The sequence below is a fragment of the Lutra lutra genome, chromosome X (assembly GCF_902655055.1).
Source record: "Lutra lutra chromosome X, mLutLut1.2, whole genome shotgun sequence".
NCBI classification, from domain to species: Eukaryota; Metazoa; Chordata; class Mammalia; order Carnivora; family Mustelidae; genus Lutra; species Lutra lutra.
The window spans coordinates 34,897,025-34,918,181 of record NC_062296.1 but is presented as its reverse complement, the minus strand read 5'-3'; the positions used below and the strand labels follow the sequence as shown (position 1 = coordinate 34,918,181).

The 21,157-nt window shown below is 39.8% G+C and overlaps 1 protein-coding gene across 7 annotated transcripts in view; it reads left to right on the top strand.

The window, feature by feature from the left end:
• Positions 1-21,157, top strand: part of PAK3 (p21 (RAC1) activated kinase 3) — a 248,423-nt gene that overhangs the window by 174,537 nt on the left and 52,729 nt on the right. For 4 of the 7 annotated variants that reach the window (XR_007124782.1, XM_047716045.1, XM_047716044.1 and 1 more), the window contains 7 exons: positions 433-533; positions 3,083-3,145; positions 4,749-4,793; positions 5,921-6,074; positions 7,890-7,927; positions 17,644-17,775; positions 18,657-18,822. Coding sequence is in view for 5 of the 7 variants with exons in the window: in XM_047716045.1 (XP_047572001.1) it covers positions 433-533; positions 3,083-3,145; positions 4,749-4,793; positions 5,921-6,074; positions 7,890-7,927; positions 17,644-17,775; positions 18,657-18,822 (699 nt within the window). In the remaining 2 variants the exon portion in view is untranslated. The remainder of the gene's footprint in view (positions 1-432; positions 534-3,082; positions 3,146-4,748; positions 4,794-5,920; positions 6,075-7,889; positions 7,928-17,643; positions 17,776-18,656; positions 18,823-21,157) is intronic. The other 3 variants (XR_007124783.1, XM_047716046.1, XM_047716047.1) reach the window with 2 other exon arrangements.

Sequence of the window (21,157 nt, the reverse complement as noted above, 5' to 3'; positions counted from 1 at the left end):
TAATGCTTTTATAAACAGGTTTAGGACTTTTATGTTCTTTTTTTTCTAATAGTAAGACTTAGCTTGACCTGATCATAATGAATTGCTTCTTTAGTAAGTCCTATTCAATCCAACAAAGCCAGTTAACCACAATATACCTAGATATCTGTTGGTTACATTTTTAGACTGGTAAAGGACATAAATCAATGTGACTGCAAGTTTTGTTGGAACTGGAGTTGGGGAATTTGTAAATTATCTGGATGTAATATTTTTTGTCAAACTCTCAGCTACTTCTGCAGATGAAATTATAATTTCTGGAGCTAAATCCTATTAAGCTTGTGTTGGATTCAGTTGTCTTTCAGCTTTGTAGTTGTTTTTGATGAACCTAATTGTACAACTTAGAGATGAAAAAACTATGTCCCCAATAAATACCTGTTAACATTTTGCCTTTAGCCAATAAGAAGAAGGAGAAAGAACGCCCAGAGATCTCTCTTCCTTCAGACTTTGAACATACGATTCATGTGGGGTTTGATGCTGTCACCGGGGAGTTCACTGTAAGTAAGCTCCTTATTGTTTTGCAAGCCATGAAAAAATTCCTTTGTGAAAATAGGTTTCAAGAAAGCCTGCCCATGTCCCAGAATGTCAGGCTTGATGCTTTGGATGATTTCAAGGAAGATGGACTATACTGAGTCAATCCCCATTGGAACTAGAGAGTGGCAAGAGTATTGGGAAAAATTATTTTATCCATCGTAAAAATGTCTAATCGCAGTTAGTCTTCAATGTGATTGGAAATGCGAATTTTCTATGGCACAGGAGACGTAGTCCTGGTAGAGACTTTTTTGAGTCTGTTCTTTATTGTTTGAAGTGAATCAGAGAATCAACTGACTCAACTTGGCCAGTGAAGACAGTCCATCTGAATAATTCAGGCTTGACATTAGAACCTGGATTACTCAGATAAGCTACCACACTAACCAAAAATCTCTGTACAACTGACCTGGTCTTCCCTTTGATTTCAAGAACATGGCTTATTTTTAGGCTTATTAACAGGTATATTTCAAAGGCCTTCAAAACAACAAACCCCATGTTTCAGGAAGAATATTTATGAATATATCTTGTGTGCTTTAGTGGTTATGTGCTTTAAATATATGCAATCCACAATAAATACCAATACAAATTCTCCAGAAAGACCAGAGCTATAGACTCAGCCTTTCTTTGGATATCTGTAGTGCTCAAATAACACAAGATCTATCATTTTGTACTTTTTTTTTTTCAAGATCTGGCATCTTTGTTTTTAGATGAATGAAGGAAAAGATGTGGCTAGAAATATGTCCCCAGGAAGAGCAACTACCTTTTTCTGTACTAGTAAGGATCTCAATAAAAATGTACATTCTGAGATAATGAGTACTTTTATTCAGAAAAAAAAGTGTTTTATGATATCATCACCACTGAATCTTGGGTTCTAAAACCAATAATTTTAGAGGTAAAATAATTAAATTTTCTGTTTCATAACTTGATGGTTAATAAGTAAACTTATATGACTGAGTGAACCAAAAAGGGGTGGGGGACAAATTAACTGGATTTGGAGAAGCAAACCATGTCTCTGAATTGACAGCCAAATTGCCCTTTTTTTTTTTCCCAATTCTGGAAGTACGCAATATGAGAATAAAATCAAAATGGAGTAAACATCTTGGCCTTGCAAAGTAATGTGAGCTGATTATTTCTGTACTCTCAATACAAAGTAGAAGAGAATGTAAAGAAATACTCATGTTGATAAAGTTGAGACACTGGTAGGATTTAACCAATTTCATCCCTGGAGTCAGAGACATTATTCAAATGGCCTTGACTGCTGTCACCACTACCATTACCACTGTCACCACCCCCCAAGAACAATAATAATGATTTTTGTAATCTAAACAAAAATACTACAACTTTTTTGACATTTGAAACAGTCAAAGCACTTCAACTTTATACATGTGGTTTATTAACTGTTCCCTCTTTATTTTAAGAACGTTATGCTTCCAGTTTTGACCTGTTTTATTTTCTGTGTGCTTTTCTTCTGCATTAACTTTTCTTATGTTTTATTGCTCTCATGCCACGTTTTTTTTTTTCCTTCCTTTTTATGGTCTGATGTGAAAGCTTTCTCCTCCACTATTCTCATGTGACATTCTGGTTCCTTTCTAATTTGCTTTTTAAATTTTTTCTGCACTTTCCAACTTGCTTGACATCTTATGATACCATCTATCTTGAGTTATTTCTTTGTTCTTTTGGGGTTCTGAATGGAAATAAAAAAAGTGAATCACCATCATTTGGCTGACTGCATTATCACTTGGCCATCGGTTAGAACCCAAAGAACCCACCAGAGAGGGCTGGGGGTGGGATATGCGACAGGCACTTTTTCCAATTTTAGCCAACAGATTGATACAACTGAACCCAACCAAACCAACACCTGCCCCCCCCACCGCCTCCCCCGCACCCAATTTAAAATAAAACATCTGTTTGGAGGCAAGCAGTTGTTGGAAATCCTTTGAAGATATGGACAGACAACAGGCTAAATTTGGAAATCTGATGCATTTATTGTCCTCTTGTGGTCTTTTGAAACTATTTGTCCACACATTGTATTTAAAGACACCAAATTCTGTCCTTTTTAATTCTTTTCACCTATGGTTTACGTTTATCAACTTTAAAAACTGCCCAATGATAATAAGCTTTTAAAATCATTTTGGTGGTAGCATTTAAATTTGGGTCCTATTTGCCACAGTACCACTAATGTATTGCGTGCATGCTTGCGTATGTGCACAGGCACGTGTGGTGGGGGGCATATTGCCAAATTTGATTATTGCTGTTGCTTAGGTTGAATTTTGAGCAATTTGTTGAACTGTTTTGTTCAGTTGTCTTCCAAGGGCCTGTCATTATGAATGCTTAGATGCCGATTTGGTGTGCCCCTTGCTGATTGTCCTATGGCTAGTTGGTCCATATAACCTTGTACACCTGGTTATACACTTGGACCTTGAGATTCAAATTCGGTTGGGAGGTGAGATTTGGGGTATTAAACTATGAAAAGTCCTTACCCTTTATATTGCCATTTTTGTCCCAAATACTTCAGAACTCCCCCTTCCAGACCTCTAGACCTGTGACGGTCGCTTCCAGTGAATCAGAGGGAAAAATGGTATGAGTGATATACATGATCATTCTTATAAGATAAATGCTTGGCCTGTTGTATCATGCTGCCATTTTCCTGGGCTACACCAGACAATCCCCAGCTTGTTGTACATCTGGTTGTTTTTGTACACGTGGTCAGGCATTGAAATGTGCTCCTGCTTCTGATGCTCATACTTCTAGGTCTCCATTAGCTGTCTTAACTTTTGGGATTTGTACCTCAATCTGGAGTAATGAGATGGCTTTCTGATGATGTGCCTTTGGGGCATACATTCAAATTTAAGTGTAAGGTCTCATTGATCGACTAGTTTATCTCAACTTCTCAAAGAAACAAGAAATGATGTCAGCAGGGTAGTCATGGGGTAAGTATAGTTGTCTGAAGGATCTTCTGCAATTGACAGCATGTTTCCCTGCTGTCTAGTGATCACGAGACTTTGATTTATCACAAAAGTTTAGAAGTGCCATCAGAATGTATAATAACTGAGAATATTCTGATAATTACGGTAATGATCATGCCAGTGATGTCTGCCCTAGTGGTTATGTGCAATGCATACCTGGTTTTGTAACACTTAATAACTCCTTTGGCCATGACAGTATTAACCAAATGCTATTAATTGCACTTAGAATCAGAACTGGGATCATGCATGGGCTCCTGAGTTCAAATATGTGGCTTAAGGCTTTAGCATCGAATTGCGTGATTAATGCATGTCAAAGTGTTGTTTCACTGTGCTTGGAGTAACCCCAAATACCAGGAATCAAAGACCTGTATCCCAAATCAAACCAGTTGGGTCGAAGCATGTTTCTGTAGCTTTGGAGACAATCTCTTAATTTAGACAAAGTCGTTACCTTATATCTGAACTCATTTTGTGGGAAGCCAGGACTTCAGAACTGTAGCACTAAAATGGAAATTGTTCATATATGCTTTGAAATGCAATGGTTTCCCTTTTTCCCCTGGTCTAAAGAAACTCAAAGGTAGAGTCTGACTGTGTGGGAAATCCTTAATCTAGTTTTCCCTAAACCAGTCATGACTTTCTCACTGCATCTTGCAGAAGAATCGCATCAATGAGAATGCAGTGAAATTTAGCATTCCTGTGTCACCATCCTGTCCATTTTAGCCACACAGACACTTCCACTGTGAAACTGGAAATTTTACCCAGAATTGGGAACTGAAATTTGTAAGTTCATCACATGGCCATTGGCTACCTGTGATCACCCAGTCGTAAACACAGACTTACAAATTATCGTCAAAGCTTTTCATGATGCCATCCTTCTTCCCTCCAAAGTCATGTTTCTGCCTTCTGGTAATTTCTCCAGTCCTTTAACTGTAATTTTTACTATTGTGTATTTATGGAGGAAACACCTGGCCCCAAGTGGAATTACACGTCCCAACTTGAGAACGTTGTCTTTTTTCTCCCCCTCTGTTTCCTGCAATCTGTTGTCCTAACCTGTCCTGCCCCTGATGGAGTTAAGACCTCTCGATTTTCATAACCGCCCCATTTGAGAAGGGATGACCCCCCCCATTCAGACCCATTGGTTTCATCTCCTCCCACCTTCTAAGTTGTCCCACATTCTGTTTTAACTTTCTTTTCTTTCTTTATTTACGTCCATTACAGCCAGATCTCTATGGCTCACAGATGTGCCCAGGGAAGCTCCCAGAGGTGCGTCACAGGCCCAAAAGAAGCTTGCATCAAAGTGCTTCTTTGAGATGTCATAGCACTGCGCAGCAGGTTCATGTGTGTGCAGTAGAGTTGTTGCTTGGCTTATCTCACTTTTTCGTTGTCATTCCCAAACTCTGGAGGCCCACGTCACACATTGTTTTGCCGAGACTTCGGAGGGCAAGGCCACGCAAATTGTGTCTAGATGCACTCCAGGAACAGTGTGTCTGTCTCTCACTCCAAGTTGCCCTTGGAGGCTGGACAATTACAAAATGGGGGCATCCGTAGGCTGAACATGTAGGAAAGAAGGCTCAACGCTCAACGTGAAGCTAATCTTTCAGTGTAATTGGTGCAATTGTCCCGGGTTTGAGTTCCAAACGCTCCCTCCTCTCTGCTCTAAATCCTTTAGCGTATTGCCAATTCTCACAAGGCTTTGCCACGGGTGTCACAGTCCCCAGGTTCTATGTGGCCAATGAGCAAAGTGGGGAGGAGGGGATGGAGGGAGGTGAGGAGAAACTATTTAGCACCTCCTGGCTGTTGTTCCTCCTCTATTCTATTTTTGCCTCCTCTCAATTCCCCTCTGCATTAAAGCCCTAGAGCACCCACCCCCAAAAATTACATTTTGTAATCGCAAAGTGGAAACTGCCCAAGGGTGAGGCTTTTCTTCCATTCGGAAAGATCTTCCGATTACTACATGCCCAGAAAGAGCTTATGTGATTCTAGTCATATAAAATCCATTGATCTGCACTATACTATACTGTGCACAAATTTAGAGAAGTCTTGCTATGTCTGCCCTGAGTCGCCAGAAAAAATAAGCTAAGCCGTAAACATCATTTCATGGATGAGCAGAATTAATATGGAGGTGATTTTCATGCGCTTTTTTTTTCTATCACAGTCATACTCCCACCCACCCTTTTTAAGTTGGATCCTAGTTTTACCTATGTGTTTTAATTAGAGAAGAGAATGATTGCATTATTAAGTTACTAACTTTAAATCTAGAGTGTCACTCCAGTTTCCCAAGTGTAATCCTACAGGTAGCATGGGCTTCTTGGTGAAGAACTTTACTGGAACATGAAAATGCAGCTGCTCAATGTTCTGAGCTGCCATTCTTTCCCTCTGGTTGTCCACAGGGAATCCCTGAGCAGTGGGCACGGTTACTCCAAACCTCCAACATAACAAAACTGGAACAGAAGAAGAACCCACAAGCCGTCCTGGATGTTCTCAAATTCTACGATTCCAAAGAAACGGTCAACAACCAGAAATACATGAGCTTTACATCGGGAGGTAAGAGGATTCCAAGGTATCAAAGAGAGAAGAAGGAATTCTCATCTCAGAGCCTCAGGATTAGACCAGAATGCCTGTAGGGCATCTGAAGTCAGTTCTAGTACCTTCTCCAAATGACTTCAGTGACAGTAAATGGAAAGATAGGCCGGAAGGTAAAGTTGATGTGAGGCAGTTTATGACTTGGCTGTTTTTAGAACTCGAGTAGGGGGAATTAATTGCTCAGTGAAGTAGCAGTTGTCACTTTGAATCAGCAATCACAAGTGTTTGGTCTCTGCACTGGCATGAAGAAGACACTTCCTTAGTCATGTAGGATCAGGCCTTGTGATGTGTCCATGAGATAAGAGGCATATGGGTCCAACCGTGGTCTCCTAAAGTTTATTTTTTCCCTCCAATTCATTGAATTGGACCCTGATGATACAGCATTCATTTTGTGGTTGCCAGGTTATTTTGATCCAACTTCAAAATCAGGCTTAAAGAAAGAAATCACGTCTGGCTATTTATAAGAAATTGAAATGGTCATGTTCCTGCCAAATCTTGACTTCAGTTGCTAGCACACAGACTGAGCCTTTGTTTGAAACTTTAAGGTTCACATTTGCACTATAAGCAACTGAAAAATATATGCCAACCAATATTTTTGTGTTTTGAGAAAGATAATCCAGGGTGCCTCTCTAGAACAACTTATTATTTAACATCTAAAAAAAGAAGAGAATCCTATCATTAGTGGTCCAGCTGTAAAGAGCCCCCACCTCTTAGCAATGGTTTTAACATAGGGCAGGCCTAAAATATCTTCAGGGATGGTGCAAGGGGACACTTGGAAGGGGAGGAGTGTCTCCTTTGGTCATAACACATGTCAAAGCCCAAACTTAAGGCATGTAGTAATTCACAAGCTCCATGGGACGTTTTTAACTGAGAAGATAGTTTAACTGCTATTCTCCAGGGCAGAACACTGAAAAGGAAAAAAGGCCAGCAAGGAGAGGTTTTATGATATTTAGTCTTTCATATACATGATAGGCCTCAGAGATCCTAGTGACACATCAAACAGTGCTTAATTAATGTGAGGAAGTCTAGAACGGTCCTCTAGGTTCACTAGAGAACCACAGGCTACCAGAACCAAAAATGCTTCATTCTAGTATTGTCTAAGCTGAGTGAAACTCACCAGACATTCTGAGATGCTCTAGAGTTGAGACCAAGGAATGGGATGAGAGGAGGTGGGGGTGGGGGAGGAGAAAGAGAAAGGAAGGAAGGCAGGGTGGAAGAGAAGGGAGAGAGGAAATAGGGGAGAAATTCTGGATATAGATGTATAGATTCATACCTCAGGAGTAGGTAATCTCCAGGCACCTGGGTGGCTCAGTTGGTTAAGCATCCAACTCTTGATTTCAGCTCAGGTCACCATCTCAAGGTCCTGGGATTGAGCCCTGCATTGAACTCTGTGCTCAGTAGGGACTCTGCTTGAGGCTTCTCTCTCCCTCTCCCTCTGCCCCTCCCCTTGTTTGCATGCATGTTTGCACTCTCTTTCTCTCGCTCTCAAATAAATAAAATCTTTTTTTAAAGAAAGTAGTATGTAATATCGATAGTCCTCTATATAGATGAGATTCTCCAGAGGCCTGCACTAAGGTCTATAAAATGACATGTGAGGGGGCAATGGTGTGAGCTATTTTCAGAACAACAAAGTCATTTGTCATAGTATCTGTTCAATAGCAAATTGGGGAATTTCCTTCTGGTCAAAGGCATGCAGGTTAATTTTTTATTAACTCTGGTCTCTAAGGGAGGCAGGCTTCATGAAATAAAGGTGATGTCCTTATCTTTACTTTTCAGATAAAAGCGCACACGGATACATAGCAGCCCATCCCTCGGTAAGTGAAAAATTGAAAATGGTTTGGAGTGATCAGTGTTTCTGACAGTCCAACAGAATGCCATCACACAGATTCAGTTTAGATATCTCTTCTCTTTTTAAACAGTCTTTTAAAGGTATAATTTAAATCTATAAAATTCACCCATTTTTAAGTGTACAGTTTGGTGAGTTTAGGTAAATGTGTATACCAGCCCTACCATTGCCTTAATCCAGTTTTAGAATATTTCCATCACCTCCTAAGATCCCTTATGCCTGCTTATGGTTATTCCCCATCCCATTCCCACCCTAGCCCCAGGCCGTCACTGGTCTGGTATTATGGATTTGTCTTTCTGGACATTTCATGAACACAGAATCATATAGTATATGACCATTGGTGATTGGCTTAATGCTCAGCATAATGCTCTTACAGTTCATCCTAGTCACATGTTCTCAGTAGTTTGTTCCTTTTTATTGCCAAGTAGTCTTCCATGGTATGGCTGCACCACTGTTTGTTTCACAATTTACCCACTGAAGTCTCTCTGGAACATTGCCAGGCTTTGGCTGTTGTAGATAAAGCTACTATGAACATGCATGTATAAATCTTTACATAGACAGATGTTTCTATTTCTCTTATGCAAACAATCTTGAAAATAATAATCGTCATGACAGTGACTTCTCTTGACTCAGCACTTACAATGTGCCAGGCACTGGGAGGATAACATTTTGCATTCACTTAGCCTTTCTTGACAACGAGATTAGGTAGGTCTTACCATTGTCTGCATTTTACAGATGAGGTTCAGAGACGTGAAATAACTCAACTGAGGTCATACTGCTATACCTCTGAGCATCACCTGTTCCAATAAACTGCGATGCAGTGGGGGAGGTAACTTTGCCCAAGCTCACATAGATAGTCTTAAAGAAGTGACTAGAAAATAAGTAACCTAGTTCAAAGTGCTTAGAAGTGATAGAGCAGCAGCAAGAATACCCATAGGCATTAGACAGAAAATTATCTTAGACAAGGCTTACCTTTACATGCTTTTATTTTGAAATAATTAACATTAGTGAGTTTCCTAACTGTTGCTTCAAAGAGTCCTGGATGATCAACCTTTTATAGAGGACAGATTCTGGCCTGCTTCATGTCACCCTGGGCAATAAGGGTGATAGCAATAAATCAATAGTGGTAATGAGTAAAGGCTATGAAATAGTGTGGCTATTAAAAATAGAATTGCCATGTGATCCAGCAAGCCCACTTCTGGTTTGATACCCAAAAGAATTGACAGCAGGTTTTCACACAGATTTTTATATGTATACCCATGTTCATAGTGGCATTATTCACAATATACAAAAGGTGGGAGCAACCCATTTGCCCATCAACAGATGAATGGATTAATAAAGGTGGTATATCCATGCCATAGAATATTATTCAGCCTTAAAAAGGAAGGACAATCTGGGGTGCCTGGGTGGCTCAGTCGGTTGGGTGTCCAACTTTTGATATTGGCTCAGGTCTTGATCTTGTCTCAGGTGTTGAGCTCAGGGTTATAAGTTCAAGCCTCATTTTGTGCTCTCTGCTGAGAATGGAGCCTACTTAAAAAAAAAAAAAGGACATTCTGATACATTGAACATGCTACCACATGGGTGAACCTTGAGGACATTATGCCAAGTGAAATAATCCAGTCATGAAAAGAGAAATGCTGTATGGTTCTACTCATAGGAGATATAGGGTATTCTGTATACTGAGTTTGATTTTTGCAAGATGAAAAGTGTTCTGGAGATTGCTTGCACAACAGTGTGAATATAATTAGCACTACTGAACTGTACATTTAAAAATGGCTAAGATGGTAAATTTTATGTCATGTATATTTTACCACAATTAAACATAAAAAGAAAAGAAAAGATGAAGTCTCTGGACATAGGTGTTTAGTCTTATTGTATGAATACTGAATGTGATATGATAATGCATATAAAATATTTAGTATACTACCTAGCACATACTATATGTTTATTAAATATAAGCTAAAGCAAAAATGCCAGTCTTCCTTGATCAATACTTACCTTTCCTCCCTTGATTTACTTAATATCATTATTATATAATAAATATGACCTGGGTATTCTGGCAAAGAAATAGTTGGTATTTTTTTTTTAGGTAGGTAGGTCAGTTATTCTAAATGCTAACCTGTTAGGATGGTTAGTAGAATGGTTTTTATTTTTGTCAATGGTTTATATCTCCTGAATTACTGTCCCTTTCTTTTGAGCTTGCTTCTACTGGTTTTGCTTGTGGAATTCAAACTACATCTACATAATGATCAAAATATTCCACCAAATCAGAAAAAAAATGATGTTCTCACTGTTTGGAGATCAAACAACTGGATATTTACTTTTTTCACATATATTTATCAAGTGCCCTCTTACAAGCACTAGGAAATCTGGAGCTTATTCTGGTAAGGGAAGAGAAGTATGCATGTCAAGAAACAAAATACAATATGGACCATGTTACATGCCATAAAATATGTCCATTTGCTATGAGAACTCAGAGAAAAGAGATTATTTTCAGCTGGGTAGGAAAAAGGAAGTAGGCCGTTGTCTCAAAGGGCTTAAAGCTCTGTAGGTACTTGGTACATATTTGTTGAATGTTGAGTTGGAAAATGCTTCATAAAAAAGGCTGCATTTGAGCTAGATTGTAAAGGTCTGGTGGGATTGGATCTGTAAAGATGGGGAAAGACATTCTAAGCAAAAGGAAAAACATAAGAAAGGGAACAGTAATGAGGAGAGCATGGGGACAAAATGGTGTGGTTTTGAATGAAGACAGATGCAAGAAAAAGAATCATAGGAATTAAGCCTTGAATATTAAGTTGGAGCCAAACCATTGGGGCCCTTAAAATGGTATTCCAAGAAACCTGGCCTATTTGTAACAATGTGGATGGAGCTAGAGTGTGTGATGCTAAGTGAAGTAAGTCAGTCAGAGAAAGACAAACATATGATGTCACTCATATGTGGAATTTAAGAAATAGAAGAGATGAATGTATGGGAAGGGGGCAGGGAAAGGAAGAGAGGGAAACCAACCATAAGAGACTCTTAATGGTAGAAAACAAACTGAGGGTTGATGGAGGGAGGGAGGTGGGGGGATGGGCTATAGGGGTGAAGGGTGGTAAGGAGGGCACTTGTCATGATGAGCACTGGGTGTTGTAAGTGATGAATCACTAAATTCTACTCCAGAAACCAATATTGCACTGTATGTTCACTATGTAAACTTTAAATTAAAAAGGGAGGGAGGGAGGGAGGGAGGAAGGCAGAAATCTGGCCTTTTCCAGTATACATTGGGAAGTTTTTGGAGTTTTTTGGAACAGGAGAATTAGGCAATGAAAGCTTATGCTTTGGGGACAGTTACCTGACAGCAAACATCCAGAGTGAATTAGGGGTAGAAGGTGAGGCTGGATGAAGGGGAGATCAGTTGGAGGAGTCCCGTAAGCATCCGGGCCATAGGTAACAAGGGCCTAATGGAGATGGTGGCAGAAGGAATGGAGATGAGGTTCAAATGTTTAGTTTATTAATTGGATGTGGAGGAAAGGTCAAGGTCAAAGGCTTGAAATGATACATGGGTGGGCAGAAGTGTGAGGATGCCATCTTTTGGGAGTTACAAATTTCCATGAGCAGATGCTGAGTTTCCTATTGGATAGTTTGGAGTCTGAAGAGCTGGTAGGACTCCCAGGTGGAGATACTAATTAAACCACGTAACTGAGGCTGGGTTTCTATTGATTGAATGAACTGGATTAGACCCTTAAGTTTAGGTTGGATCCCTTCAGTAGAACTCAGTTACTTAGGAATGGGGAATTGAGAGCACCCTGTGCTCTCCTTATGGTTCCAGGGGGAGAGTGCCTTGATGGTCCTTAGGCTTTCTTGCATTAGAAACACTCCCAAGTAGACCTGGCTACCCTTTAAGATCTGATTTAATGGAATTGGACAATCCCTTATAGACAGAGCCTAAACTGATCACCAGTTTTGGCATCCTCTAATAGCCTGGGTGGGAATTACCATAGAAGAAGTGTTGTAGTCACTAAATATTTTAAACGAGTGACTATATCATTAATATTGAATTCAGCAATCCCTCCCTTAGTCCTGTGACTTCTGCTTTACTACTCACTTACGGTAGCTTCATTGATGTGAGTGTATTAAATGCTAAATACTGTTCAGGGACCTACTCTTCAGTTTAAGACTACTTTAAAATCTTATATTTGTATTGGACTATTGAGAGGAAAGAAATGCGTTTAGAATCCTGGACTAGTATCTTGAGTGGAAAGTAGCAACAATACTGCGACTATGTCATGATTTGTGCCCAGAGAACTACTGTGACTATGTCATGATTTGTGCCAAGAACGTCATGCATGATTTGTTCAGTTGACACAGACTGAGCTTTCAATTCGAAGTACTGGTTTATTTTGTTCATCTAGATTAGTGGTCCCTGTACTTCAGTGTGTATCAGATCTGCCTGGAAGAAGGTGCAAGTCAAAGTGGAATGGAACCCTGAAATCTGCATCTTAAGCAAGCACCAGAAATGGCCCATAGACCACACTTAGCGTGATCTGGAGTCTCCAAAGTCCTTACTTCTAATTCCTTTGACCTTTAACAAGGGAGCTCAAAGAAAGAAGAGTTTCCTAAGGCACTTCCTCTAGCTGAGGTATTGTCTAGAGCAGGGTTTATAACTTAGAGTCCATAGGGATTGGCTTCATAAGAGCTCTGTGAATGTATATGGAATGGAATAGAAGAGAAGAGAAGAGAAGAGAATTTATACGGAAAAGTGCATACCTACCTGTATCCTTCTGGAGAGATCGGCCAAACACTTCAGAGTTCTAAAAGACTCCAGGACCCCGCTTATGGCAATAATCACCTCCCTTGCCCCAACATGTGGCACAAGAATAGTATCACAAATTTTCAGTAAGACAAAAACATTCCTTACTCACTGGTTTAATTCCAGCTAGTTAACATACAGTGTAATTAATATGAATTTCAAGTGTACAATGTAGTTTCCACACTTCCATAGGACACCCGGCTCTCATCACAGCAAGTGCTCTCCTGAATCCCCATCCCCCTATTTCACCCAAAATCCCACACACCTCCCCTCCAGTTATCATCTGAAGAGAAGCCAGAATATCTATTGACATTCTTTTTCAAGTATTTTTTTTTTTTAATTTGACAGAGACACAGTGAGAGAGGGAACACAGGGGGATTGAGATAGGGAAAAGTAGGCTTCCTGCAGAACCGGAAGCCTGATGTGGGACTTGATCCCAGGACCCTGGGATCATGACCTGAGCCAAAGGCAGACATTCAGTGGCTGAACCACCCAGGCACCCCTCTTTTTCAAGTTTAGACAGACATAGTTATTCTCAGCCTAGAAGGGAGAGCATAGCAACATTATACCTGTGACCTACAATAAGGTCACAATATACCTGTGCAATATACCTGTGACCTGTTAATAAGCCAAGCTGTTTATTAAACTCTAGCAGCAAGAAAGAGCCCTCCCTTTATAGAGTTTTGCAGTGTATTAAAAAGGGGATGTCAGGGAAGAACATTTATAGGGTTTTAGAGCATTGCTATGTGATTTTATTTTATTTCATTTTAAGATTTTATTTATTTATTAGAGAGTGAGCGTGCACACATGAGAGAGGGAGAGAGAGAGAGAGAGAGAGAGAGAGCAGGAGCAGGGGCAGAGAGAGAGAGGGAGAAGCAGACTCTGTGATAAACAGGGAGCCTGACATAGGACTCAATACCCAGACCCTGGGATCATGACCTGAGCTAAAGGCAGACACTCAACTGACTAAGCCACCCCAGTGACCTTGATTTTATTTTTAAACATTTATTTATTTGTTTGAGGGGGAGAGGGGCAGAGGGAGAGAGAGAGAGGCAGACTTCCCGATGGGCCCCATGTGGGGCTCAGTCTCAGTTTCCTGAGATCATGACCTGAGCATAAATCCAGAGCCTGACGCTTAACCCACTGAGCCACCCAGGCACCTCATGGCTATGTGATTTTAAAGCAGGTCTTACAAGGCAAGGTACAGGTTAGGATTGTGCAGTGTTTGTGATTAAATAGCTTTAGGTTGGTGAAGTGAGAGTCTTCAAAAGAGTCTTGGTGAGGGACGCCTGGGTGGCTCAGTTGGTTAAGCGGCTGCCTTCAGCTCAGGTCATGATCCCAGCGTCCTGGGATCGAGTCCCACATCGGGCTCCTTGCTCGGCAGGGAGCCTGCTTCTCCCTCTGCCTCTGCCTGCCTCTCTGTCTGCCTGTGCTCGCTCACTCTCTCTCCCTCTGTCTCTGACAAATAAATAAAATAAAATCTTTAAAAAAAAAAAAAAGAGTCTTGGTGAGCAAGCTGTTATTCTTACTGAGTAAAATGCTTCGGTTGGTTCAGTCTTATCTTCCAAGAATAAGCATTTCTTGAAGTAAGAAACTGCTAGTTTTGCTTGTTCTCATAGTTTTTAACGTAAGAATAGGAAAATATGCTCTCACCTGATGCTGTTTAACACAGGGAAAAGAAAGTAGGCCCAGCCCCAGTATTATTTACACAGGGATGGGTAAGTATGCCTGGTCCTATTCTTACTTAATGTGGGGCCAGGAAATTATTTGATTTCAGTCCTCAGGACCAACACCTGGTGTTCTAGCTATGTTCTGGGTCAGCTCATGTTCCCTGGCCCAACTGTCATGCAAAACATAATGTCCCCTGAGGCGCTTGCGTTGCTCAGTTGGTTAAGTGTCTGCCTTTGGCTCAGGTCATGATCCTGGGATCCTGGGATTTCTGCTCAGGGGAAGCCTGCTTCTCCCTCTCTCTCTGCCTGCCTCTCCCCCTGCTTGTGCATGCTCTCTCTCTCTCTCTCTCTGTGTGTGTGTGTGTGTGTGTGTGTGTCAATTAAATAAATAAAATCTAAAAACAAACAAACAAATGTCCCCTGAAGGCCACACATTCTTTCCAACTAACCAGCCAACATGATAGTATAGTGTCTGGTCCCAGATAAACAGAAACATTGGTCTTCTTCCTCTCCCACATACCTTCAGAAGGTGAAAAACCTTAGGTTTCCTAACAGTCCTTTAGTCTGTCCTCAGAGATGGGGAGTGTCCCCCATATGAAACAGGAATAGTGAGGTTAGTAATGAATGTTAAGAAACAGTGACATTCTGCAGGCAGTTCTTCTATAGTTAAACAGTCACCATTGAGATGTACATGGTTACCTCTTGGTCAATAGTACTGCTTGGTCTTTGTACCAGTCTGAGGAATCTAGACCTAGGCCCATTTTATTTGGTAACAGGGCAATTTTTAGATCCTCGTAGGCTGATATACATTCTCATTTATGGAGACTACATGGTGTGTTATATCAAATATATTAAAGGGCACCTCTGGCCCATATAATTTTTTTGCTGTAAACTCTTTAAAGTGATATTTTAAAAATATTGATTTTGAAATTAAGTGATTACAAGTAACACTGAATTTTTGGTTAGGTATCATTTATTGGAAGTCATTATGACTACTCAGGAGTGGTTGCTAAAGACAATCTAATCTACAATTTGGTTTTTAATGCAGTGAAATGTCTGTAACTACTAAATTGAAGTCACTAAGTGAAGTTGACATATATGCTTCATAGACATGTCATTAGACATTAATTACTTTAGATTTTATAGTTTTTTGTTACATTTTGGGGGCAATGACTTATTTCTGACTTTAGATATTTTCATAGGCTCATGGAAAGCTTACCGTTCCTAACCATAGTTCATATTGCCTGATAGATTAGATAGCTTCATTTGCCATATAAAAAGTAGTCCGTTTATATGCAGTTCTACCCTTCTGCCAGTGAACAATGATTGGGTGCATTCTTGATCCCAGCTGGAGTAAGGTAGAGCAGAACTTTCTGAAACAAAATAATCTCAAAGCAAACACCAATAAATTAGAAGCAATTTCTAAGTTTCCCCACTGAAGTGCCTTGAAGAAGTAGTCTTTTACAAGAAGAAACTGATTTTTTTTCTGGCAATTTAATGTCATTAACATATGTCACTTTCCACACAGCCATAGCACAACATAATAGCTTAGCTCTTTCAGCCAAATTAGGACTAAATACAGGTGTATAAATAAGAAAACCAATATCAACTAAGCATATAAATTTCAGTCTATAAGCCACTCAGTATGTGTATCAGGGCAAGCAGATATTCTTTCAAATACTTTCTTATAAATTCTAAGTTGTCTTCCTTTGCACAGTAGATAAATCTTGCCATCTCCGATCAGATATATGATTGCATCTTATAGCTCTACCATCAATTTATACATGATTGTAGAAGACCCAAGTTGAATTTCAACCATAGCCTGAGGTCCTTTGTTGTTACAGTCTATTATTAGCCTCCTTGCATTTAACTTAGGAGTTTTGTCCTCAAGAAATGAAAATTCTTTTTTAGGATTAGCTTGAGCCAGTATACCCAAAGGCATTAACCAAAAACCAATACATACACACACACCAAAAAATAAAAAACCATCCATAATAGTGCCTTCCAATAGAAATGAATGTCATAAAAGCCATATATGTAACTTTAAATTTTCTAGTAGCCACATAGAAAAAAAAAGAAGTAGATGAAATTTTTAATGATATTTTACTTAGCCAAATGTATTCAAAATATTATCATTTCAACATATACACAACATAAAAGGAAATGTCTTTCACCAAGGAACTATTTTACAATTTTTTTCATGTTACATATTCAACATGCAATATATATTTTACACTTACAACACACCTCAATTCAGACTAGTCACATTGGAATTGTTCATTAGCCATGGACAACACAGACCTCTATCATCATTCAGTGATTTTTAAACTTGAGCCTGAACCAGAATCACATGGAAGGCTTGTCATAACATACTATTATGCCCCACTCCCAGAGTTATGATTCATTAGTGTGGGTAGAGCCCAAGAATTTGCATTTCTAACAAGTTCCTGGTGATGATGCTGGTCTGGGGACCACAATTTGAGAACCATGGTCAAAGTGCTTTCAAAATTCAGCTTTAGAACCATTTTTACCCCTGCATTAATATGAATGATGAAGAACCGATCCTAGATATGATGATTGTTGTTTTTGGTGGTGGTATTGCAGTTTTTAACATTGCAAAGCACCATTTATACCTGTTGGTTAAGACTGAATAATTATTTATGTTGGTGAATATTCCTTAGATCTTCATGTCTCTTATTTTCTGAGTGCTTCTTTCCAGGAGGCTGAACAGGGAAGCAACATTTATGGGCTTGCTTGTACTTAGTGAGTATTTGCAGAGCTGTATTAATACCATATCCATATGCATGCTCTGATCTTTAGGCACAAAACAGCCCTTTTCTGGTGGACAAACTATCAATCAACAAATTGACAATCGGCCCAGTACAAATTGAAGGCTTTAATAACATTTTTAAAATATATTATTCATTGATTTCCAAAACATTGAACTCTCAAATATTAAATGAATAGCTCACTGTTTCTGAGCTCAGTGGAAAATAAGAAAGATTTTTTTTAAAAAATGTCATGATGTTTAAAACCATGACCTGAATTTACCTCGGAATGAGGGCAGTCCTGGTCACCAAACTGTAGAGGTTCTGCTAATTTGTAAAAGGTGCAGTTTTTTTTTCATATCCCTATGTGATCCAATATTTCATTTCCCTTTTCTCATTTCTGAGAAAAACAATGGGGTGTTAATACCTGGTCTCTAAACTTTGTTTTTGTCATAAGAGTACAAAAACAGCATCAGAGCCTCCTTTGGCTCCTCCAGTGTCTGAAGAAGAAGATGAAGAAGAGGAAGAAGAAGAAGACGACAACGAGCCCCCACCAGTTATCGCACCGAGACCCGAGCATACAAAATCAGTAAGTCACGAATGACTGTTTCTAAGTGACTCAAAAGATGTCCTCTGGAACAACTGTAGAGTCAGAATCTAGTCCATCCACTCCTACCTATTGAGTATCTACTGTGTTTCCTGAACTAGAATATCTGGTACAACCTTGGTTGAGGTTGCTCTTTGGGGATACAAGATGGTACGTGACAATTAGAGAATGATACCAAACAACATGCAAATAAGTGCTAAGTTATAAGATTGCAACCGAAGTTAAATTAGAGAAGGAAATCCATGTGAATCAAGTAGGAAGAACTGCCTAAGCAGGGGCACCAAGGCCAGAATTAGCACAGCATGTATGGGGAACCTCAGAAGGTGGGATCCTGAGAGCTTCCAAGATCAGTATATTTGAAGCAACTTAAAGTTCTTGCTTAATAATTAATTAATCACTTGACTTTAAAAACTCACGGGGGGTCAGCATTGGGGAGTGTAGGAGGAATGAATAGGCAATGCACAGAGGATTTTTAGGGAAATAACAAAACTCCATTGCCATCATGGCGGATACACATCATTATACATTTGTCCAAACCTATAGAATGTATACCCTAAGAGAGAACTTCATGTCAACTACGGACTTTGGGTGATTATGACACATCAATGTAGGTTCATCAGTTGTCACAAATGTCCTACACTGGGCAGGGGGTGTTGACAATGGGGGAGGCTATGATGTGTGGGCACAGAGGGCAGTTGGGAAATCTGTACCTTCCTCTCAACTTGTCTGTGAACCAAAAACTGCTTTAAAATTTTGTGTTAATGAAAAAAAAATAAAACCTCATTGCCATGACAGCATCTTGACTTCATAACCCTTTCCCTGGCCTACTGTTTTCATCTTGGAATTATTTTCTTATCTTTAAGATCTACACTCGTTCTGTGCTGGAATCCATTGCTTCACCAGCAGCACCAAATAAAGAGGTCGCACCACCTTCTGCTGAGAATGCCAACTCCAGTACTTTGTACAGAAACACGGATCGGCAAAGGAAAAAATCTAAGATGACAGACGAGGAGATCCTAGAGAAGCTAAGTGAGTTTGGGGGGTATTTTGTTTTGATTTCTTTTGTTTTCTGCCATCATTTCTTCATGGGATGGTCTCTTGTAAAACATTTAAAGTGGGGACCGATCTTTGCAAAGTTTGGGCCTCCTTGCATGAACTCCAGTCTCCCCGAAGTCAGAAGATGTATAAGATTGAACTTGCTCTGTATTCCAGATCACTCCTTCCCCCATGCTCCAAATTTGACAGAAACTAAATATTTTCACTTGATAAAATCAATTAAGGTGAAAACTTGACATGATGAATTAAACAGCGTTTTACTTTAAAATGATGCTCCCGAAAGGAATAAAATAATCTGATGACATATCTTTTGATCATCCCCCGAGGTCTCCCAACTGATCCATCATGATAGATAAGTCAAGCTCAGGGCTCAATGCAGTCAATCAAAATCAGCAGCCATAGTAATATAGTCTTTCCCCTTAACTTTGGAGCATTTTTATGTGGAAAAGGGGAACAGGGCCAGCAAATGCTCACAAACTCCCTCCCCTGGTGTCATTATTGCGTACACGCTTGTGCATACACACTCACTCCAGTTTCATGAAACAATCCTCTTTCAGTTAGCTTTCTGGATCGAGGATATTTAAGAAAAAGACATTGTCTGCTGAGAAGAGCCAAAGGTCTGTGAAGCACAGTCATTAAACTCATGATACAGAAACATCTAACACATTTCTGGTTATCTGCAATCAGTGCCCCCAGTCTTACTAACTCCTCTTTGTCCTTCAAACCCCAACTCAAATGTGGCCTCCTCAGTACAGCCCTCTTTGCCTCTCCCAGTCTAAGTTAAGGGCTCCTCTCGTTTACTGCCTTTATGGCAGCAAATCACACCATACTAGTCCAATCTCTTTCACTTAGACTTGTGAGCTCCTTAAGGGAGGGGACTGTGTCTCCTTTCCCTGAATGTCCAGCACCTTAAAAAAAGGTGCTTGGTACATAAAGGCATTTAACAGATGTTTTTTGAGTGAATGAATGAAAGAGTGAGCAAAAAAACATGTACCTTGACTGAGTCCCTGCTTGTCTCTTCTATGTAAGAATCTTTGGAGGAAACCGTAGAAAAACAATTTCCTGCCATCAGGAAACTTGCAATTTTATTTGGATAATAAGATTCAATAATGTGATACAATTAGAGAAAAGGAAGCTGTCTGGTTTCATGCAAATTTCCATCTCACCTCAGGGAAGGAAGCAAGTGGTTCCCACTGGATACCTCAGGGAAACTCTGCATAGGTACTTGTGGGGCCATCTTGCTCCTCCAGGAAATACTTGGCAATATCCAGAGACGTGTTTATAGTCACAGCGCAGGGAAGGCTACTGGCCTGTAGTAGATAGAGGCTAGGTATGTTTCTAAAATCTCTACGTTGCTAAAGACATGCCCATCCTTCCCCTTCTGTGACAAAGAATTATTCAGCCCCAAATGTCAGTAGTATTGAGGTTGAGACATTCTGAGCTAGAGGTATTTGGAAAGGCAAAGGTTGGCAGTGAGCGTTTGGAACCGGAATCACTGTGACTTCAGCCATCTGACTTTACTATACGTGATTAAATATGCCTCTGGTGCTAATACCTACTATTTGCTGTAATAACAGTAGTAATAATTCGCATCTATTGAGAATTCTCAGTGCTGGCCACTTTACATACATGATAAGGTTTAATTTTCATAATATCTTGGGGTAGATTTAAATATCCTCATTTTACAGATCACTGAAAGTAAGCCTCAAAAAGGTAAAGAGACCAGGTTACCAAACTAAAATGAGTAATGGAACCCGAGTTTGAACTCAACTCTGTTTGCCTTCAAAGGTGACACTAGTTCTATTAACCCACTTTGCTTCTGCATATCCCAACTGTCTATATATAGAAGAGGGAAAGAAAAAGAAAGACTTTCCTGGATAATTCCAATTCAATTATTCAGATAGTTACCTCAATTCTTTTCCTTATTTTATACATGTAGACATGACCCTGTGAGATTTTATTAGATTTTTAAAATCTGACAGCTTTGCTTTCATTAAAAAAATGACTATGACGGGTCTTTGTTTCAAATCTTAATTGATTTATTAGAATGCAGATGCATTTTTGGGTTTCTTGTACTTTGACAGAGAGACGAACATTCTTCTCTTGTGCCAAAATCTGGCTTTCCTTGCAGAGTGAACCATGGTCACTCTTGTTGTTTGTGTATTCTGCCCTGCCCTGAGCAACATGATGAAGAGGAGTAAGCTGCCTTCAATTACATTTTTTAATGAAGGATTGGGTGTTTTCTTCTCACCTAGAAACTACTCGGGCTTTGGGAGACTCACTTTCGCTCTGATCTGTAGGCCACCTG